Source organism: Dromaius novaehollandiae, chromosome 10 (genome assembly GCF_036370855.1).
Source record: "Dromaius novaehollandiae isolate bDroNov1 chromosome 10, bDroNov1.hap1, whole genome shotgun sequence".
Lineage (NCBI taxonomy): Eukaryota > Metazoa > Chordata > Aves > Casuariiformes > Dromaiidae > Dromaius > Dromaius novaehollandiae.
In genome coordinates, this window is record NC_088107.1 from 2,210,717 (window position 1) to 2,231,820 (window position 21,104).

General features: G+C 41.3%; 2 protein-coding genes across 2 annotated transcripts in view; one reads left to right on the plus strand and one right to left on the minus strand.

The window, feature by feature from the left end:
- IQCH (IQ motif containing H) overlaps positions 1-21,104 on the minus strand; it is an 84,522-nt gene that overhangs the window by 44,640 nt on the left and 18,778 nt on the right. The window contains exons 7-12 of the mRNA XM_064517850.1: positions 12,500-12,628; positions 11,341-11,552; positions 9,501-10,052; positions 8,804-8,870; positions 3,560-3,643; positions 1,042-1,217 (exon numbers count right to left, since the gene is read on the minus strand). Coding sequence (XP_064373920.1) covers positions 1,042-1,217; positions 3,560-3,643; positions 8,804-8,870; positions 9,501-10,052; positions 11,341-11,552; positions 12,500-12,628 — 1,220 coding nt within the window. The remainder of the gene's footprint in view (positions 1-1,041; positions 1,218-3,559; positions 3,644-8,803; positions 8,871-9,500; positions 10,053-11,340; positions 11,553-12,499; positions 12,629-21,104) is intronic.
- Positions 13,186-21,060, plus strand: LOC135329415 (endogenous retrovirus group 3 member 1 Env polyprotein-like). Its single transcript, XM_064517851.1, has 2 exons — positions 13,186-14,064; positions 18,141-21,060. Exon 2 carries the CDS (start codon positions 18,159-18,161, stop codon positions 19,749-19,751), a length of 1,593 nt encoding a protein of 530 aa, XP_064373921.1. The 5' UTR covers positions 13,186-14,064; positions 18,141-18,158; the 3' UTR covers positions 19,752-21,060.

Here is a 21,104-nt window from a genome sequence, read left to right on the forward strand (position 1 = left end):
CATTTTGATGATTTTCTCTAACTTCAGAGAAAAACACATTCATATGTACAGAACAGTCTTAACTACGGCAAACCTAGCAGACAGCTCTGACTCAGTAGTCCCTTCCTATACAGTATGATAGCTAAGCACTTTTTCACACACGTGTTTTCAAGGACAGAAATGAATTCTTATGTATACTTAAGTGCTTTGCTGAACAGCATGCTACTACAGAGCTACCTTTAAAAAGCAACATATTTACTAAATATAAAAAACTTCTTTTTTTACCTTCTGAAGCCATTAATTTCAATCAAAATATGGTACAAATTATGATACAGATGCCTATCAAAATACTTAGGAGAGGGATCTTAATATATTTTGAAAACAGGAGTAAGGCTTTGAGTTTAGACACTAGAGAGATAAAATGCATCACAAAATTTCATAAAAGTCAAATCTCAGCTGAGATACTGTGGACTTAATATTTACAATATATAATTCTTCACTGCATAGTAGCTTCACTGCATTGCAGTATTTTCAGAAACACTGTACATAGTATAGAGTAGTTTAGGTCTTTTTTCAGACTATGTTCCAGCATATGGATTTAAAAATGGCTTGACAGGTTGAGAACTAATATTTCTGTATTACCTAACCTAAGTAGTTTCAACTTCTGTTCTTTAAGAAGCTCTAAATTGGATTTCATTGCAACAAATACTACAAACACATGAATGATTGGATGCTGGGCTACCCAGAGATAAAGTTTGAGTAATAAGAATGGTTTATTGCTACGATTTGCTTAGAGATATAAATCTATCAAGTTCACAGTCCCAAACATATACTACGAATGGACAGTGGTCTATAGGTAGCCAATATAGGACTATCTCAACTAAGTCTATAAAGCTAAACTGGGATATTTATTTCCAATGCTCTAACTAGTAGTCTAATCAGTAAAGCTCTTAAACTTGCAATAATATTTCACTGATGTGTACCAGAGCGTTACAAGTTATAAAATTTCCAATTTAATTTTACTGCATCCCTCAAGCTGTAGTAATTAGAAGACAAACTCACAGGGAAGCTGTTTATAGCTTCAGGGGTGAGAATTTTGAACCTGTCCTGCAGGTCACCCATGTCCTCAGGGTTCCCAGATCTAACAGCTGCCTGCAGACCCAGGAGTTTATTGTAATACTGCAGTAACTCCTCACTCAGATGAAGGGGGCAGATGTAGATGACGTCCACGTTGGCATCTAAAACAAAGGGGCACAATGTTCATTACTGGGAGAAAGGTAGGCTCCGTTCAGAGCAGCTATCTGATCATCCCTCATCGTTTGCTAACAAACAGCTTCCCCAGAAGAACACGGAAAATAAAAACGGGATCTGTAATTCCCAAATCTTCATAGTTTAACTGCTTTTTCTATGCCTCAGCATTTCTCTGAAGACAGGTCAGCAACCCAAAGAAATAGCTAGTTTTCAGAATTCAATCTGCAGAACGTACTGGGGGCAGAATTTTGAAAGTGTTGCAGGGGGATTTATCTGCGCGACTCACATTAACATCAATGGGAATTGTGCACTGCTTTAAAAATATATCCCATTAACTTCAGTAAATTATAAAACCGAGCTATTAAGTTTAGAAAGCTGATGAAATTGCAATTTCATACTCTGCCTTGATTTTGCATGGCCTGTTCCTATTCTTGTCCTGTCCACATAAAAGCTCACGGTAGGATACCATTAATAACTATTGCTGAGCATGTGAGTGTGCAGATTAGCTAGTTAAATACCACAGTGTGAAAATCTGGGTTTTTTGCATGTGAAACAACTTGGGCTGAAAGACAGTGTATATACAAACACTTAGAGGTGAGAAAGTGAAAGGCATTAATATATGTCATTTTGGAAAACTTAAACCACCATGTTCTTCTAAAATAAGAATGTTAATAGACGAGCTAATGAATTAACTGGCCTTGCAACATGAACAGAATATCCTGTCAAAAAGCACTCCTGGATTTTGATCCAATTCCTACTGAAATCAGTAGGAAGTCTTTCATTGTCTTTACTGGGCACAGGAAGAAGAGCCCTGAAAGTGCCAGGGACAAATGCTATTAAATGGGAGCGAATCAGAAACAAAGCAAGGATTGGAGTAAGGAAACCCTGAACCGAACACTGTAAAGGACTGAGATACCCTGCTCGTTCACTTTGTTCTGCCATACTGCTGCAGGCAAACAACCCACACTAAAAATGTCAGGCCAAAATCTCAACTAAAGCATTACAGCATCTGACAGCCAGCCCCATGCCTCAGCCCTGGTGGAACCATTATATAACACAGATCATTACGGTACAACTTTTAAAAATAGTTAAAAGAACAGTTCATTAGATCTTTAGTCAATATTCAGTCTCACATTTAAGCATTTTCTCAGACTTGCAAAATCAGCCTGAGAATTTACCAATCACAGTAACTACTCGCCCATGCTGGCTGTAATGCTGAAAGCACTGTCAAAAACTGGCAAGTCCAAGTGAATTTGCTGAATAAAATGCTGCAAAACAGTTTACTACTCTAACACTACCCTATAAACAGATATAAAAGTCTGCTTTGGACAGAGTGGGGCTCCAGAGACAGATTAGATAGTAGCAGGTCACATCAAGCAAGAAAATCCTTCTAAAGAAAAAGAAAACCAGTATGGTAAATGCCAATATTCTTCTGAGGGGAACAGGTAAAGCATCTGATGTAGTTAATAATTTAGTTAATAATTGACTAGTTTGTATCTTACTTGTGATCTATCTTATATTCTGCAGTGGAACTGGTTTTCATGTTCATAGATTTTAGGGCGAGAAATAATGCCTGTATAATGTGTTGACTTTGTCCCTTTAAGTTTCTAAATATCTTTTTAGAGATTAAAAAAATCTATGTTAAAAACTGAAAAAATAAAACTGTACTATGGGAAAACAACATTAGTGCCTAGATAATATATAAAGGCAATTACATTATTATTTTAGGCAACTGTAAATTTCTACATCTAATATATTTTGTTACAAACTTACTAAATGGCATTTATAAAATAATAATGATACTGAAATATATATGAATCATGTAAAGTATGTCATTCCAGGGAGCCAATGAAGTTGGTCATTGACAAACAATATTCTTCATTACTTTGCTTAAAAGAGGACTGTCATTCTAGCAAAAACTTTTTAATGTATGCCTCTTGCCTCATTCACTAATTTAAAAAAAAAATGGTTTAAATAAGGGCTTGCTCTTTTCTAGCACACCTTTTCCCCCATGAGTCTGAATGCACACTAGCAGAACTAGCTACCTAATTTTGTAGAACACTAAACACTTTTGATCATTTGTGGTGCTCAGCATGCCACAGGATCAGGCTGCTTCACCTTATCACAGAGTCAGAAAGAATCAATAGGCTCTTCTTATGAATAACTTTGACAGGAGCAAATGGCATAGCAGATAAATTACTTCTGAGCTTGTATGTTCTCTATATTTAACATTAATATAGCAATAAAGTCCCCATCAGTCATTCTCTTTTACTCACAAATATGGGTAAATAACAATCAAAACATAGGCAGGCAACAGCTCATAACATACCCAGTATGTCGCACAGCCTTCCCATCTGCAAATTCTGCTGAAGAGCAAGATCAGGAATATGCTCACGGATGCACTGGGAATACCCTGGAAAACAAGTGAAGTCCACCCCAAATCTATTCAGAAACCTCTTGGCATATATTTGAAAGACATCTTGTTTTTAAGATTAAAAAACTGTAATAAAAGTATTTCAAATGCCAAAGATGGTATTGCATAAATTACATCATCTTTATGAATTTATTTTATTAATAAACTGATGTAACATTTTTGTGTGACATAAGATTCTAAATAAAGACCTAAATATTACAGACTTAGAAAGCTTTATAATTCAAAACTACAAACATTTGAATATTTTAAGTCTTTTAAGCTGCTGGATTTTTTTTAAACAGGAAAAAAAATGTTATCATCGTTAAGTGAGAATCCCGGTAGAGTGGTACATTTTGTCCTTCACACAGATAAAAGACAACAAAAAGACTTCATTAAAGAGATGTCTCAGTGATACCTGACCACTTTGTTGCAGAGGATGAATGAGTGGCAGCCTGTCTGAGCTAGGATTTTCTGCTTGGAGGTTAGCCTCCCATCTGATTGCATACTCGCATTTTAAAAGACTGCTGCAAATGACATGACCATTGTAATTATAATCTCTAATTCTGTAGATTTGAAATTGAGTTAATTCTAAATTAATCAGTGTGTATATACAACCACACACACATCGTGTATTGCGAGCTGCAAGCCGTGATTGAATCGATAGTAAGTTCAGCCTAACACTCAGTGTTTGACAAATTCTTGACTGATCTGTTAACAAAATCCATGTAACATTTCCATATATCTGCACATGACTAATCATCTGAAACTCAGAAAAACTTAGTCTGACTGAAAGTTGTTCAGTATTTCAGTGCTTCCATTTTGGAAGATATCAACAGTAGATGTTCCAGGCAAAGTTACCTCTTTTTTTACCGTAAGGACAATCACTGTAAATAATCAGTTAGCACACTAAGATGATGTGGCAATGCCACTTTGCACACAGGGGAGCAAAACATAATAGAAATGGAGAAATGGAAATGACCAGTTTTATTCTTAGTAATTTCTCTTAAAACTTGCACATTGTATTTAGCGCAGCATACCATGTACCTGCAGAATTACATCAAAATAGAAGATGTTGAGCTTTGGCCCACACCTTATGTTGAACTACAGTAATTTGAAAAAGCTTGTTCGATTACTTTAACTTGAGACTCAGGGCTTCATTTTTTTCTCTAAGTCAGAAACCAATTTTAAGCCACTAACAATGCTGCTCAACAATTTCAAAGGATTCAAATTTCAAACACAGGAAGTAGCTGATTTCCCCACACTAAATTGCTCATGAAAACAGACTTGTTCTTAAGGAATTCATCTGAGCAGGAAAATTACATGCAAATAGCACCTGGAAAATGAGTAATTACTTAAAAGAGATAATAGCTAATGTTAGCCATGAAATAAAAAGTTAAAATTTGCACGTGGCTGTAGTTCTGCAGATACGCTACAGCATTATACCAACTACCATATGTACTTTTCTGAAATAAGTTAACAAAACATTAGTTCACAGTATATTAGCTCCCACTGGCAAGAGCCCATTTGATTTAATGAGAGGAATATTCACTCCTTGTGTATCACTCACCTTCCAGCTGATATTATGAACCACATTAATCCTCACACCTGATACATTTCATGCTCAGCTCTTACCTGGCAGGTCACCTGACACTGCTTATTAAAGGCAGGTGCTTAATATTCCATTTCATGCAGTTTAAACAAAATCCACCCAGAAGTGGTGACACATACAGCGATCACACTCTAAAAGTTGCATTACAACCAAGACCTTGGCCTTCATTTCTGCTCTGCTGTGTACAGCTGGTTTATGCATTACTAACATTTTGAGCTTTCACATTTGGTCTGAAACATGTGAAGTGTTTCGCATAAATTTGCATTTGCCAGAAGCCAAAGCTCCTATTTCGACTCAAAGAACCACTGCTTTAGGTGCCATATGCCGGTATCTGATGAAATTAAACTGGGAGCTGTGTGTGAAAGCAGCGGCGTTGGCAGAAGCTGGCAACGGCAGAGCACTTGAGGATGCGTCCTTCCTCCCTCTTCCTCTTCAATGGCCTCAGCAGAACAATCCCAGGTTGCACGGGGTAAGCGTAGGGAGAGTTATAGAAGTACTAAAAAGGGGCGAATGAATTAATGGCAAAGGGCCTGCTGTCACCTCCTCTTTCAACCTCAGCCATGACCTAATGCCCCTTAATTGCCATTTTCTTCATAAATTTTGCCTGTCTCAAAGCATCTTCCCTCAGCAGAGAATCCAGAACAGTTTCCAAACTTGCCTTAGAAAGCATCAGTGGCAGCACAAAGCAGGGGAGCAGGAGGGCTGGGACCGTTTAGCCACAGGCCGAGGTCTGAAGGAGAAGGAGGACAATAAGCTGTCCAGGACGCAGCCACCTTGGGCTGCTCAGTGCTCAGGATAGGTCTAATAAATAATACCTGACTTTTCCCACTATACTTGGCACGCCTACAGTTTAACTGAAACAGCTTTCCTAAAAAAAATTAGTTTTTGTTTTGGTGAAATAAATGGAAACATTTGTTCCTCACAGCCGCACAATTTGATTCCTTCACTTTCCCTTTCACTAGATTATTTTCAGAAACTTGACATGAGCCTGAACTTGTTCTTGAAATGAAAAATGCTGAAAAACCCAGTTCCGACCGTATCTCAGTTTATTGGAATTCCACTTGTATGAGAAGAAAACCGAACTCTGACTCGCCCTTACTGCTGAAGCCCAGGAAACGTGACCAGAGAGTCTCAGGCTCTGGTTTTGGCTAATGAGACTGAGGACAGAAATCACTAACAGCATATTGTCAAACCTGTCTCTTGGTGTTCATCTACTCTGTCCCAGTTTTGTAATTTAGACACATTTTTATGACGACCCATGACTCAGGCGTTGAAGAAAATCCCAGTGAAACCAGCTGACATTTTGCATGTTTAGTCCTCTTAGACTATGAAACACGTTACTTGTTCAAGTTGTCTAACCTGCTACAAGTCTGTTCAAACAGGCTTCTTCATTCTAGTGTTCCGTAAAGTTAAATAAAAGGCAAAATGTTTCAGTATCATAGCTGAGGATATTTAGCAGTTCTTTTCCAAAACAACTATTACAAGATATGGCAGATCAAAAGCATAATTGGAAAATACTCAAGAACAAACTACTCAATGCTGGTAACTGGAAGTGTCGTAGTAATTGGCCCAAAATTTTACAAATACTTTTTAAAATAATAAATGTGCAGGAGCAGAATAAAAAAAATTTCTATTCCTATATTTAAAAGGTTTTTAATTCACAGACTTGTTTTCATGTTTTCAAATTTTAAACACAAATTTTTTTAAATTATAAAAAAACAAATCTGGTCAACTTCTAGTCATTTTAGTTTATGCTGATGTTTCTCAAAAACATTTCAATCTTAATATTGCCAAAGAAAAAAGCAATATATCCACATTATCTTTTTAATAAACTAAATGCTTATCATGTTATAAATCATACATGCACAAAACCTTAAGGAACTCTGCCAGAACTCTCAATATAGGTTTGTTTTTTTTTTTTTTTTAAATAAACAAGCATGAATATCTTTTTCAAATAGCACCTTCAAATCCCTCTCTTGGATGACATAATACATTTCCTTCATGACTTACTTAAATTAGGAAACCTATTTTCTAAGAAAACATCTGCACTCAAATTATCTTTACTTCTGCCTTTTTTCTTCGTTAAGGGAAAAAGTTCCACTTGAGCACTGCAGCCTCCTACATGCACATATATAAATGCCTGCATTTACAGCAGAACGCGGAATAAAGCATGGTACAGATTTGGGGCCTGGGCTCTATGTGAAGTGCTGGATGAAGTGGATTTTCCCTGCAGCTTTAGAATTTACTTAAGAGGTTGAAAGATTTTCAAAACACTTATAAATTCTGCTGGATCTTACAAAGCCATCAGAGTACCAGGGACATCCTGATGTAAATTTTTTTGTTAGACCATTTTGATTGTAGTAAGAACTTTTAAAACTGTTTTGAAAGCATCTGTTGTGCAACAACACTGTTGAGTTTTGAATTCACAAACCCACTTAATTGTTTCTTCTTGTATAAATGCTCTCCTTTACATTTTTACCTAGTTCAGAGCACTGGGATGTACATATTATTTTTAAATGCTCCTGCTTTAAAATTGAATTCAGTCATATGATTTAACCTAGCATATTCACATGAGACTAAGACAGAGGTGTAATTAAAAATAGTTGTTCATCAAACACATATTCTGTTAAACAGTCAGTAGAATCATAAAATTAAAGGCTATCCAGGCTCCAAAAATGAGAGTTTAAAACTTATTTACAGTTTTCATTAATTTGAGTCTTAACCAATTCATTTTACAAAATCCTAAATCTCAGGTCAATTAATTTGCTATGTAAGTGCAAAGCATAAATCAAACTACAAGCATTTTGACAGGATTTCATGTTTTAAGAGATTATCAGTGCATTTTAGAAATTCCCAAGAAATCATATTCTGTAACTTCTAAACACCTATATTTTGCCATTGCTTTGCAGAAAACAGCTTTTAAGCTCCCCAATTCATAAATGTAATTAAATAATTACATTAGTGCTAATTAACATGAAACTGCAGATTATTTAAGCGCAAAAAACACTATTCAACTTCTTAATTATTCTTGTTCACACAGCATTTCCTTTTGCTCAGGCGCCCTAGGTGCAAATAAAGCATCCCATCTGCTCGTAATTAGAACTAAATAATTTCAGAGAATGTAGCTTATCATTTTGACTGCACATTTGATTAAAAACAGTGTACAAGCAATATCCTGGCTTATTGCTGTAACAGCAACAACACACACAGGCCCATGTTTTCCTATCATTAAAGAAGACTGAAAACATTATCTGTTATTTCAGGGGGAAAAATACAACTTTTTAGTTCATTTCATACAGATGAAAGCAAATTACAGCAAATCACCTCTCCACTGAATAGCGGCCCCCACATAATGACTTTATTTGCTTAATCCCCAAATTAAACGCCGTTTCGAGCGAGGGCCCTGTGTTATTACTCTCATCATGTCGAGAACATTTTCCTGCCGAGACCAATTTGAATAAAACAAGGGGCCTTCCTTGAACTCAATCAAGGAGTCATAATGTGGTGGGTAATAGAGGTTGCTGATAGATTTGCAGGCAAAAGTGTTATACCTAATGATGGGATATGGATAATAGTCCTCCTGGAGGTCCTGATGCGATTCCAGTTGGCTGCCAGATGCTAAAAATCAAGAAGAGCATTGATCAGTGACAGGAAGCTGTAGTGGATTCATCTAGTCAAACTTCAGCTGTTTTTCCACTGTACAGTTAAGCCAGGCATAAATTATATTAATTGATTTAATTACATACTTAAAACATCTTCCCCAATTAATTTAATTAGGTGGCTACATGAAGCTACTGGCAGGGGAAGATTAGAGGCTGCTCACTTAATTAACAGAATATGAATGAAAAAAAGAAAGCAAACATAAATGAAATTGTGAGCACTAATTAAGAGGCTGTCTGCAAACTTAAATACTTTCTGACAAAGTGGTGACAGCAATGTAGACAAGAGAGGGATTTTTTTTCAGCAAATTAAGTGCCACAAGGTATATATAGGGAACTAAGGTAATGCAGTTAAAACATTGATTTTCTGACAGACCTACTGAAGTCAAAGTGAAGGGACATTTTCAGTAGAAACACAGCAACAGATTTTACAGCCACAAAGGCTGAATCGCTGATGAAGGATGAAATATGATCCTCGGACAAGTGTATGGTTAAAGGGGAAAAAAAATGGAAACAGCTTATTGCAATCACTGAAGCAAGAGATGTTTAGAAAAGAAGTGCTGCCGTAACAGCTGGTAGCACTGCACACCTTGGCCCTGATGTAAAAATTCTCCAGGTGTCTCTGACGTGATTCCTGCAGGGTCTTTTTCACACGTGCCATGTGATTATGCAAGAGCCAAGAAATGGCAATCACACCTGATGCCCACTGCTGCTGCCTGAAATGGACATAGGCTTTTCTGGCCCAATAACAGCGCCACATTGCTTGGATCTTTGTAGCAGCCATTTCAATACCACCTTGGCCTTTGTATCTTTGGCCAGGTTGATTTAAGATCTTTTTCACAGCTGACTGATTCTTTATCACTGAGAGAATGTCATTTTTGGTGGGATTCTCATTAAGCTCAAAGTCTGATGCAACTTCCGCCAACTTCTTGCAGTTTATTGTAGCCACGGGTACAGCATAGTCCTTGAGAAGCTTCTCAGTGTGTTCCAAGAAAAAGACAATGCTCCCCCAGGATAAACAATAATGTTGCTTGAAGGCCAGAAAGTCTGGGTCTTCCCGATCTATAGTGCCGTTGCAAACAGCAATATCATAATCAAAGCATGGATCCTGTAAGAGCTGACATGGAGACGTTTTTGGGGTCTGTGGAAAAAGCATAACCACGGATTAAGAGTAATTGCCATCGATTGCAAACGAGTGGTCAAGACATACTACTGTATTACCATTTACCACACAACTGTGGGAATTTATGCGTCTGAAATGTAGTAGTATTGGTTTAACATATACACGTCATAACCACAAAGTCTAGCCCCTATTTACCATAAAACCCATTACCACACAAATACCTCAGAGGTCATGCAAGATTATGAACATTTTGATGGAAATACACGAACCGCACGAAGGAACTATGCTTGATTTTATCGAATATAATGACATAATCTTATAGTGGCATTCTTACAGTCAGCTGATCCCGCAATCCTACAGTGACTCACCAGACTACAATCAGACAGTAACTACAATAGCATTCCTACACTCAGATTGCCTCCACCTATCCCAGGAGAAGGGTAGCATCCTGCCCTACTAGCATACCCAAGGTAAAACTTGAAATATGAATGTTCTTGAATCTTACTGGAACTTTGCATTCCCTAGCAAATGGAGCCAGCAACTCATTAGCTCTGATTTTCAATCCAAGTGCACTGTTTTCAAACTATTTTTACAGAATTATTATGTAGATTAATAACTCATTGACCTCCCATCTCCATTTCTCAAGTTCGCTTTACTTTGAATTTTTAGATTCTCTCTTTCCTTTTCTGATCTCCCCGATAGCACAAAAGTCAGACAGCCTAGAAAGATCAGGCAAAACTTCAGACAGTCTGCTATGGAACACTACAGTTAGACGTAAAGGGAATGGAGATCAAGAACAAGCATTAAGTAGTCAAGGTCAAATCTCCCTATAATCTTCTGTAAAAGGGAAACACTACATTTGCTTAACTGCAGTGAGGGAGATTTGAATGAGACATTAAAAAACTTTTTAACAGTAAAGACAGTTAGGTAGGCACTGGAACAGATGGCCTAGGGAGACTGTGGAGTCACTATCGTTGGAAGTTTTCAGAACAGGTTAGAAAAACATCTGTCAGCAATATTATAGTACAGGTAATTCTGCCTGGAGGTCTAGATAACCTCATAAGATCCTTTTCAGACCCATTTTCTAAGATTCTATGAAAAAGGCAGACAGTTTTAGGTAGGAGAAAGCAGAAACCAGCAACACAGAAAATATTTCCTATTTACTGCAATATTTACTATTTAATGGCTTTAGTTCAAACCCTCCTGTACCAATTCAATGATGTACAATAATTTCTTAAGACATACCTGATGAAGACAGCACTAAAAACATGAAAAAACCCTCTCATTATCCTCCCTGTCTGAATACCTGAGGTTGACAGGGAGTCTGCAGTTCAGATTCCAGCCGCTGAGCTGGATGTCTCCACACCGGTGGTGATTTCCTTGACAAAACCACTGAGTTGCTGGATGGAGCTGGTGCAGTGTAATCTTTGTTAGAGGAACGTCTGTCACCAAGTACTTCCTTTGAGTTTGGAAAGGTGAAAATGGCTGTATTCTCAGGGTCCACTCTACTAATCTCTCCTGCACCAACAGAAAAAATGCGGCATAGATTGCTAAAGGAAATGCAGTAATAACATCAGAAAGATACTCCACCACCTACCACTAGGTATTGGCATACTTCAGTTTATTCTCATGTCGAAGTGAGTTGTAATTTTCAGGAGCCATTGCTAAAAACCATTGAGGAATGTCATTGGACAGCCATAAGCCTAGCTATGCTATATCAGGCTGCTATTATGAGGGCTGAGATTAGGCTACAAGAAAATATATCACAGTTGTAATATATAACATTCTAAAGTTCATAATATGCCAGCCAGCCAACAGTACACACAGGATAACAACCTAAGAATATTAGCGCTTTTACTCCATACTATTCCAGATATAATTTTAGTTTTCAACCACCCCTTTTCATTATAAGAGCATTTAAATTTGTAGGGATTGCTAGTAAACTCTCTGCTCAGTTTGCTCACCCTCCTTTCCTTACCAGTGATAGGTTTACCACATGCCTTCAGCAGCCAAAATGGTAACGATTTCGAGTAGACTTTGGAGCAGATCAGAATTCCATTACCCAGAGTATAATCACTTATTAGGAGTCTCATGTAATCACACTGGCAGAGAGATTTTTGATCAGGTGCTGTAAGTCATGTTTATAGTGACCTACAGTAACATTGGCTTTATCCTAATGCTGATGGTCAAATCTTCAGATTCAGGTGCTTAAAATGTGAAACATGCAGCTAGGAACCTACAAGGATTTTCAGAATGAACAGAGACCGAATACTCATAGGGATTTAGAAATCCAACTCCCATTTAACTGAAAGACACAGGATGCTTAGGCATGTCTTGATGCACTCAGTACTACTTATAATTTCACCAAGTATTCCTTAGCCAGCTGCCTCCTTGGGAGATAAAAGAGAGCCTGAAAGTGAAGTTGTACATGCAACTGATGGTTGTTATCAACCCTTTGCACTCACCTGCAACTGACTTCCTGTGCTGTTTGTGAAATTCATGGAGAGGAGCTGGTTTAGACACAACAGGAGATGACTGGAGGGTTATCTTTGCTGCTGGAGGGATAAGCCTTCTTTCAGTTAGGCTCAGAATACCTAGAAGATGATGAAGTTACTGAACAAATCATTTACACTCCAGTTATGAACAAAAAAATAAGTCAGTTAGTAACTGCAAAGAAAAAAATTAATGACAGACCGAAGTTCTTCCAATTCCAATCAAAACTAAAAAAGCAGTGATTTTCTTTCAATGATGAAATTCAAGGAAGGTAAATTTTGCCTATAAAAGTTGACATATACATAAAATATATTGCAATAGCGCTGCTTCTGAAAAGGAATAAGGGCTTGTAGAACAGCAATTTAATATATAGAATGTATGAGAACTGACTCTTGTAAACCGTAACATAGTAATGACTATGGACTGATTAATAAAATAGTCCAAGTACAGGTCTAGTTAAGATCGAATGAACAATAACCAGATATTAATTATGGCTGTTTATTTTGACCATTTTATTTAGTCATGCAAGAATCCTCTCTCACACGTAATTATTCTTCTTCACAGGAGAAACTGAACTCCACACAATACAAGATAACTGGCTCAGGGAGGAGGGTGCTCAACACACAATATGTTATGTCCTAAGTGTGGCGGACAGATGAATGAATTTTTTGCCTTAAACATTTCTTGGTGCATGGGGTGCAGGCAGGCCATAACCCCGAACAAGCCATCTGTCCCTGGCGGAAACAGGACTGGGCTGCTGCGACCCCCGAGATGGTCTCCCTGCGACCACCCAGAACACACCGAGCCTGCACTGAACGAGACCGCAATCGGGCAGAGACTTTGGGATCTGGACTGTAAATTATTGTCCGTTTTTAGCACAACTTCTATAAAACCTGCTTGGCATGAGTGGCTAAATTTGCTGAAGCCTTAGGCCGCACTCCCTAGTACAGTGAGAAAGGGCCCAGAGCTGCTGCAGGCGGGAATGATAAGGGCGTTACCAGCAATTTGCATTCCTGTGCACTGCTGAAACGGTGCTAATTGCTGGAGTTACCACCTCTTTGTCAAGACCTTGAGAGATGATGGTGGGACCCGAGGAAGGAAGACACACCTATAGGAAGGAAGACACACCTGTCTGCAGAAACTGCAACAGAAAAGATAAGGGAGAAAAGAAACAGCCTGCCTAGGAACAACGATGAGATCCAATAAGGAGCAGGAGACCCCAGACTCAAAAATTACTATTGGTCTGAACTACCACGTGGGGGGGTGGGAAACTTAATTTGAAAAAGCTATAATTGCCCAGGGATCTCTTTGTTCAGGGTCCCTCTTTGGAGGTACCCAACTCGAGCTGTAACCACTGCACGCGTGTCATTCCGAGCTAACCTAGGGTCAGACCCAACTCGAGTTGTAATTACTGCACGCGCACCACCAAAACTTACACCCAGGGTGAAGAGGACCCACCTACCACCAGACGGGAGCCCCCCCCCACTGCCGAGACTCCCAAAGGAAGAGGACCAACAGGACGCCGCTGGATCCACGGGTGGTGATATCTTTCTCTCTCTCTCTCTCTCTCTCTCTCTCTCTCTTTCCCCCTCTCTTTTGTTGAATGTTGGTAAGATCTGTTTTTGTCTAGCTAGTTGCAGTATTCGCCATTGAATTATCCTATTTGACCACATGCCCTATCTTTGTGTTAATAAATCTTAAAACTGGTTGGCTGGTGTCGTTTCACCTTAATTCAGTCCAAGGGCATCACGAACTTGGTCGTTTGGCCCCAAGGGGAGGGAGGTCGTCCTGAACGACTCCTTTCGGGCCGCGACATAATTGGCGTAGTCGGCAGGATGCCCTTGAGATACTGAACCTACCAGAAGGGACCAGGGCCCTTAGCGTGGCCCCTTCCTTGGGAAGTGCCTGCCAGGAGCGGGGACAGAGGATCTTGTTGTAAAGATCCACACTGGGTACGTGAACCCACAGTAGGCTGAATAATTTGGAGAACAGAGGATCTTGTTGTAAAGATCCACACTGGGTACGTGAACCCACAGTAGGCTGAATAATTTGGAGTAGTCTCCTTTTGTGTTGTGTGATAGTTGTTGTCGGGATCGATTTGAGGATCCGACAATGGAGGATAATCCTCTCTTTGAAAAATTGAAGGGCTATAAAGCCCTGCCCTCTCTTCCTGGCATGGCTTGGGCCCAAAACAATTGGCATGACTCAAAGGCGGTGGCAGATAGGATCACTCTTTTGGCAAAGGAACGAAAACTACAAACCGGGAAAGGAAAAGCAACAGTTTGTGCTGTTTTAGGGGCGGCACTAATTGCTGCCCAGAGGGAGAGGCAAGGTGATAAAGAGACAATTGAGTCCTTGCAAGAACAGATAAGAAACTCGCAGAGTCGAGACAAAGAGACAATTGAGTCTTTGCAAGAACAGGTGAGAAACTTGCAAAGTCAACTCGCTGCTGAGCGCAACCATACTCAGCGACTTCAAACAATCTTATCGGACTCATTAGACCGAGAGAGAATCCTGCGGTCTGAACTGGAAGAAAACAGGCGGGGGTGTGATGATAGTGAACTGGGATTCTCGAATTTGGCAAAACTAGACGGAAAACAGGCATCTGATCTAAAATCCATATATCCAATTAAAGAATTAGAAGAGAGCAGGAACCTCTTTTATCCTGGAGATGGGAACGTAGTAATGAGACCCTTGATTAAAACTGAAACCATTGATAATGGTCAAGGGGGTATTCAACAACATACCACGCGTATTATCCCCTATTCCCCTCAGGACTTAGCTAAAATACAGGAAAAATACTCCCGGGGCTCCCGGGAAACTGAAACTGAGTATGTGTGGAGAGTCTCCCTCACTGGGGGGGATCGCATTCTGCTGAGCGAAGATGAGGCTAGAGGATATTGGGGACCCGGAGTCTTCCTAACCACAAATGATAATAGGGAACCATGGTCCTTGACCCAGAGGGTAGCCTACTGGGCAGGAGGATTAGACCCAATGGAAAGAGGAGACCCTTTTTCTATTAAAACACCCACAGCGGGCCACATTTTGGAAAGCGTGCAGAAAACTGCTTGCCTCCAATTGATGCATGACCGTTTGCTGCTTCCGCAGCAGCCCTCCCCCATGCAGTGTGTGGCAGACCCCGAGAGGTTACATCCTCTGATCAGGGGACTTCCTGATGCTTTAAAGCTATATGCTGTTCAGCTGCAAGACCGATTACGAGCTCTCCGACCGAGGGGAAGGGGAGGCTCCCCTGACATGACTTGGGGGGAAGTGGCACAGGAACTAATTAATTACAGAAGGCGTATGGGGTTCACTGGCCAGGGGGAAACAAAGCATAAAGCAGAAATAAGAAGAGTTGAGGAAGGTGGGAGGCAACATAAATCGCCGCGACCCCCACATCCTGGGAAACCGGTACGGGTGTCGGGTAGCAGGAGACAATTATTGTGGGCAGAAGGCATTTCAAAGGGAATTCCCAGAGAAGTCATGGATAGGTTACCAACTCCCAACCTGGAAAGTTTGGTAAGAAGTTGGGACAGGATAAGGGGAACCCCATCTTCCTCAAATCCCAAAGATCCTGCTCCCCTATCCCAAGAACCTAGAGTAGTAACCCCGTCTGCACCCCAGGAAATTGATGTGGTTGATTTTAAAAGCCCGGAGTCGGGAAAACCCCCCAAGCTGTCCCTTTTAAGTGAGCCGGGGAACGGCCAGTGGGTCCACTTAAGGAGGCTCACAGAAAACAGCAGAGGAGACTTGTTGATAACTTTCCCACTAGGGCCCTTTAAAACTCCAGTTACTTTCTTAGTAGACACTGGGGCCCAGATATCAGCTCTTCGGAAGGATATTGCTGATAACAATGGAATAGTGGCCAATAAGAAACCAATCTGGGTCACTGATGTTTTTGGTAATTCTAAACCACAACCGACAGCCCGAATTAAATGCTGGCTGCCAGGTGATGAATCTCCAGTTGAAACCACAATGATACTAGGAGATTTGCCAACAAATATTATGGGACTTGACCTACTAAAAGGCCGTACCTGGGTAGACTTGGGAGGAAAAGAGTGGACATTTGGACTCCCTGTAGCCTCGACGAGGCTGCTTCAGTCAGCACCCGCACTTCCTCCTTCAAAAACAATCAATGTCAAACCCTATGCTCTGCCATTAGGAGCAAGGGAGGGAATTGCCCCTGTAATAACTGAATTACGAGAACAGGAGATAATTATTCCCACTCACTCACCCTGTAACTCCCCTGTGTGGCCAGTCTGTAAACCAAACAGAAAGTGGAGATTGACAATTGATTATCGGCATCTGAATAACAATACAGGCCCACTGATGGCTGCTGTGCCAAATATTGCTGAATTAATAGCGACTATCCAGGAGAAGTCCCACCCCGTGATGGCAACAATCGATGTCAAATACATGTTTTTTATGGTCCCTTTGCAGCCTGAGGACCAAGAGCGTTTTGCCTTCACGTGGGAGAGACAGCAATACAAGTTCACTCAACTACCTCAGGGGTACAAGCATCCCCCTACGGTAGCACAAGAGCTCGAAACTGTCCCCATACAGGTGGGAGTCAAAATTTATCAATACATAGATGGCGTGCTCATGGGAGGGAGCCAGGTAGAGGACGTTGAGAGAACACAGTGCAACATTATTGCTCACCTAGAGCAGACAGGGCTGACAATTCCGTCTGAAAAGATCCAAACTCCCTCCAGTGAAGTAAAATTTTGGGGAATCTGGTGGAGGGGGGGGATGACCTGCATTCCCCCGGATACCCTGTCCTCCTTAGACTCAATTAAAATGCTGGAGTCCAAAAAGGACCTGCAACATGCTCTAGGGCTGCTCGTATTTTGGAGGAAGCACATTCCTGATTTTTCAATTATTGCCAGACCATTATATGACGCTGAAAAACAGTACACTACGTGGGAGAAGGGGATGTTTGTAGTCAGCCTCACCCTAAGGGAGGCTGAACGAACTATTCGAAAGCAACCCATAGTTCTCCAAGGTCCGTTTAAGGTGACCAAAGCGGTCCTGGCAGGGACCCCGCCCCCTGACGGGGTGGCTCAGAGAGCCTCTGTACGAAAATGGTACACACAAATACAGCACTATTGCAAAGTCTTCTCCGTAACAGAGGGAGCTGCTAAAGTTTTAAATATACAAGATGAGGCAGACTTGAATAAAGAAACCCCCCAACTCCCCTCTGTAATTCTAGTAGCTCCCCCATTTTCCAATCAGATCCTAAATGCTTCCTCAAAGCAGAAAGGGAAAACCTGGAGATACCAGGCTGTGGCGCTGCAAGTGGGGACTAAGGAGCAGATCATTACAGAGGGAGAGGGCAGTGCGCAGGTGGGAGAGCTGGCTGCAGTGTGGAGCGTATTCCAATGCAAAGGCCAGGCTACCTCCCCTGTACACATCTACATGGACTCATATATGGTGTTCAAAGGCTGCCCGGAATGGCTTCCTTTTTGGGAGCAAAACTGCTGGGAGGTTAATAGAATAATAAATATACTTGGAGAGCAAAAGATGCTAGTGGGAAAACCCACAAGATTCACACAAAATGGATTATTCCCTCCCTCTGACCTGAGGAGCGAGTTTGTTCTTATTTATGTTTTCAAGGGTGGTGGTCTGACCAAGATGCACCTACTGCTCTGGACCATCCAGATTCAAGGATGCATCCATGAGGGCAACGAACGACCACTCCCTCTACCTTCCCCCAACTCATTTAATCTCTTCGAGAACAACGAGTTCGTGTTGCTGGTGAAAGCAGTAAGCCAAACTTTCAATTTAAGCCACTGCTGGGTTTGCGGAGGACCGCTAGGGTTATCAAGCTGGCCGTGGACATCCACATCCCTCACCCCAGACCAGATCATAAGCAATTACAGCGAAACCGTGGACGACATGTGGGACGACAGTGGGACCTGGCCAATTCAGTTTCCAGCCATGGAGCAATATTGTTTAATTCGTACCCAGGAGGGAGGGATCGAAGTGGGGGAAAGTAAATGTCGATGGACACTCACTCATAAGCCGCTCGACAAAAACAGGAATCTCCACCTATGGATGTGGCTCAATGAAACGGGGTGTCATCAGGGACTTGAGGGATACTGGTCAAACAAAAACAAAACTTTAACTCTCCAACGACCCAATTATCCCCCTTACAAGCAAACCTGCAAATGGGAAGGCACTTCTGGGGCTTGGTATTATACCGGCCAAATAGGTGATGGGGCAACCACATTTTTCAGCCCTCTGGGCGACAGAGACACAACTTACTTTCAATTCCCACCAGGGATAAACGGGCCATTTGCTCAGGGCATTGGAGCTAAGAAGGGGCATTATTGGATCTGCAGACACACAGCATATAAATTTTTACCCGCGGGGTGGTCGGGAATTTGTTATACAGGGATTATCAGACCTTTGTTTTTCCTTTTACCAGAAACAGGCGGACCTTGGTTAGGCATAAAAGTATATGATAACCTCGGAGACAGAAGGGTTGCCCGTAAGACGCGATCCATTAAGGTAGATTTGGGTGAGATGCAAAAATGGGGAAATAATGAGTGGCCTCCTGAACGAATAGTTCAACATTACGGGCCTGCAACCTGGAATCCTAATGAACTAATATCGGGGGCAAGAGAACCAATTTACAACCTAAAAGTGGCTCTAGAAATTATTACCAACAAAACCGCTGATGCAAAAGATCTTTTAACTCTGCAGTCCCAACAGATGCGCACGGCAATCCTTCAGCACCGCATGGTTTTAGACTATCTGTTAGCTGAAGAGGGAGAGGTGTGTGGGAAATTAAATATTTCCAACTGTTGTTTAGAAATAGATGATGTAGGGGAGGTAGTTCTCCAGTTAACCAAAGATATCAGAAAAATAGCCCATGTCCCCGTCCAAACCTGGAACGGCTGGAGTGGCAATTTGTGGTCCTGGTTACCGGGGGCACCGTGGGTGAAACAGTTAATATTGTATTTGTTAGGTGCAGTTGCCGCTTTAATGTTTTTACCTTGTACAATTCCTTGCTTTGTTCAATTAATCCGACATGCAATTTGTTCCTACCACCTCACCCGACGGCATAAAGAAAATCCGTGCCATCTATTGGCCACAGCCAACCACAGTACCCATTATTTAAACCCATTCCCAGTTTACCCTGAAGGAGCAAATTGCATATTGACATCCATACCGCATTTGCCAGCTGTTATACCTGTTGTAACAATCACTTACCTTCGTTAACTCAATTTTGATGTGTGTTCTGTGAAGTTAAAAGTTGCTAAAATTGTTAAAGCATGAGCTTGCATTGGGCAACACCTCTGTGTAACCACTGTTAAGCACCTTTTACCTGAACCTGTATCGTTCCTTTTACTCTTCCCATGACTTGTTCTACCCTTTCTATACTTCTTTCTGATATCTCATATCACCACTGTGGATGAAGACTTCAGGAAGGAGACGTACCAATCAATGTTTAAGTCACGGGGTGGTGTGGCGGACAGATGAATGAATTTTTTGCCTTAAACATTTCTTGGTGCATGGGGTGCAGGCAGGCCATAACCCCGAACAAGCCATCTGTCCCTGGCGGAAACAGGACTGGGCTGCTGCGACCCCCGAGATGGTCTCCCTGCGACCACCCAGAACACACCGAGCCTGCACTGAACGAGACCGCAATCGGGCAGAGACTTTGGGATCTGGACTGTAAATTATTGTCCGTTTTTAGCACAACTTCTATAAAACCTGCTTGGCATGAGTGGCTAAATTTGCTGAAGCCTTAGGCCGCACTCCCTAGTACAGTGAGAAAGGGCCCAGAGCTGCTGCAGGCGGGAATGATAAGGGCGTTACCAGCAATTTGCATTCCTGTGCACTGCTGAAACGGTGCTAATTGCTGGAGTTACCACCTCTTTGTCAAGACCTTGAGAGATGATGGTGGGACCCGAGGAAGGAAGACACACCTATAGGAAGGAAGACACACCTGTCTGCAGAAACTGCAACAGAAAAGATAAGGGAGAAAAGAAACAGCCTGCCTAGGAACAACGATGAGATCCAATAAGGAGCAGGAGACCCCAGACTCAAAAATTACTATTGGTCTGAACTACCACGTGGGGGGGTGGGAAACTTAATTTGAAAAAGCTATAATTGCCCAGGGATCTCTTTGTTCAGGGTCCCTCTTTGGAGGTACCCAACTCGAGCTGTAACCACTGCACGCGTGTCATTCCGAGCTAACCTAGGGTCAGACCCAACTCGAGTTGTAATTACTGCACGCGCACCACCAAAACTTACACCCAGGGTGAAGAGGACCCACCTACCACCAGACGGGAGCCCCCCCCCACTGCCGAGACTCCCAAAGGAAGAGGACCAACAGGACGCCGCTGGATCCACGGGTGGTGATATCTTTCTCTCTCTCTCTCTCTCTCTCTCTCTCTCTCTTTCCCCCTCTCTTTTGTTGAATGTTGGTAAGATCTGTTTTTGTCTAGCTAGTTGCAGTATTCGCCATTGAATTATCCTATTTGACCACATGCCCTATCTTTGTGTTAATAAATCTTAAAACTGGTTGGCTGGTGTCGTTTCACCTTAATTCAGTCCAAGGGCATCACG

What these genes read in the sequence shown, in the direction of transcription:
- LOC135329415 (XM_064517851.1), top strand. Translation starts at nt 18,159, where the DNA reads ATGCACCTACTGCTCTGGACCATCCAGATTCAAGGATGCATCCATGAG.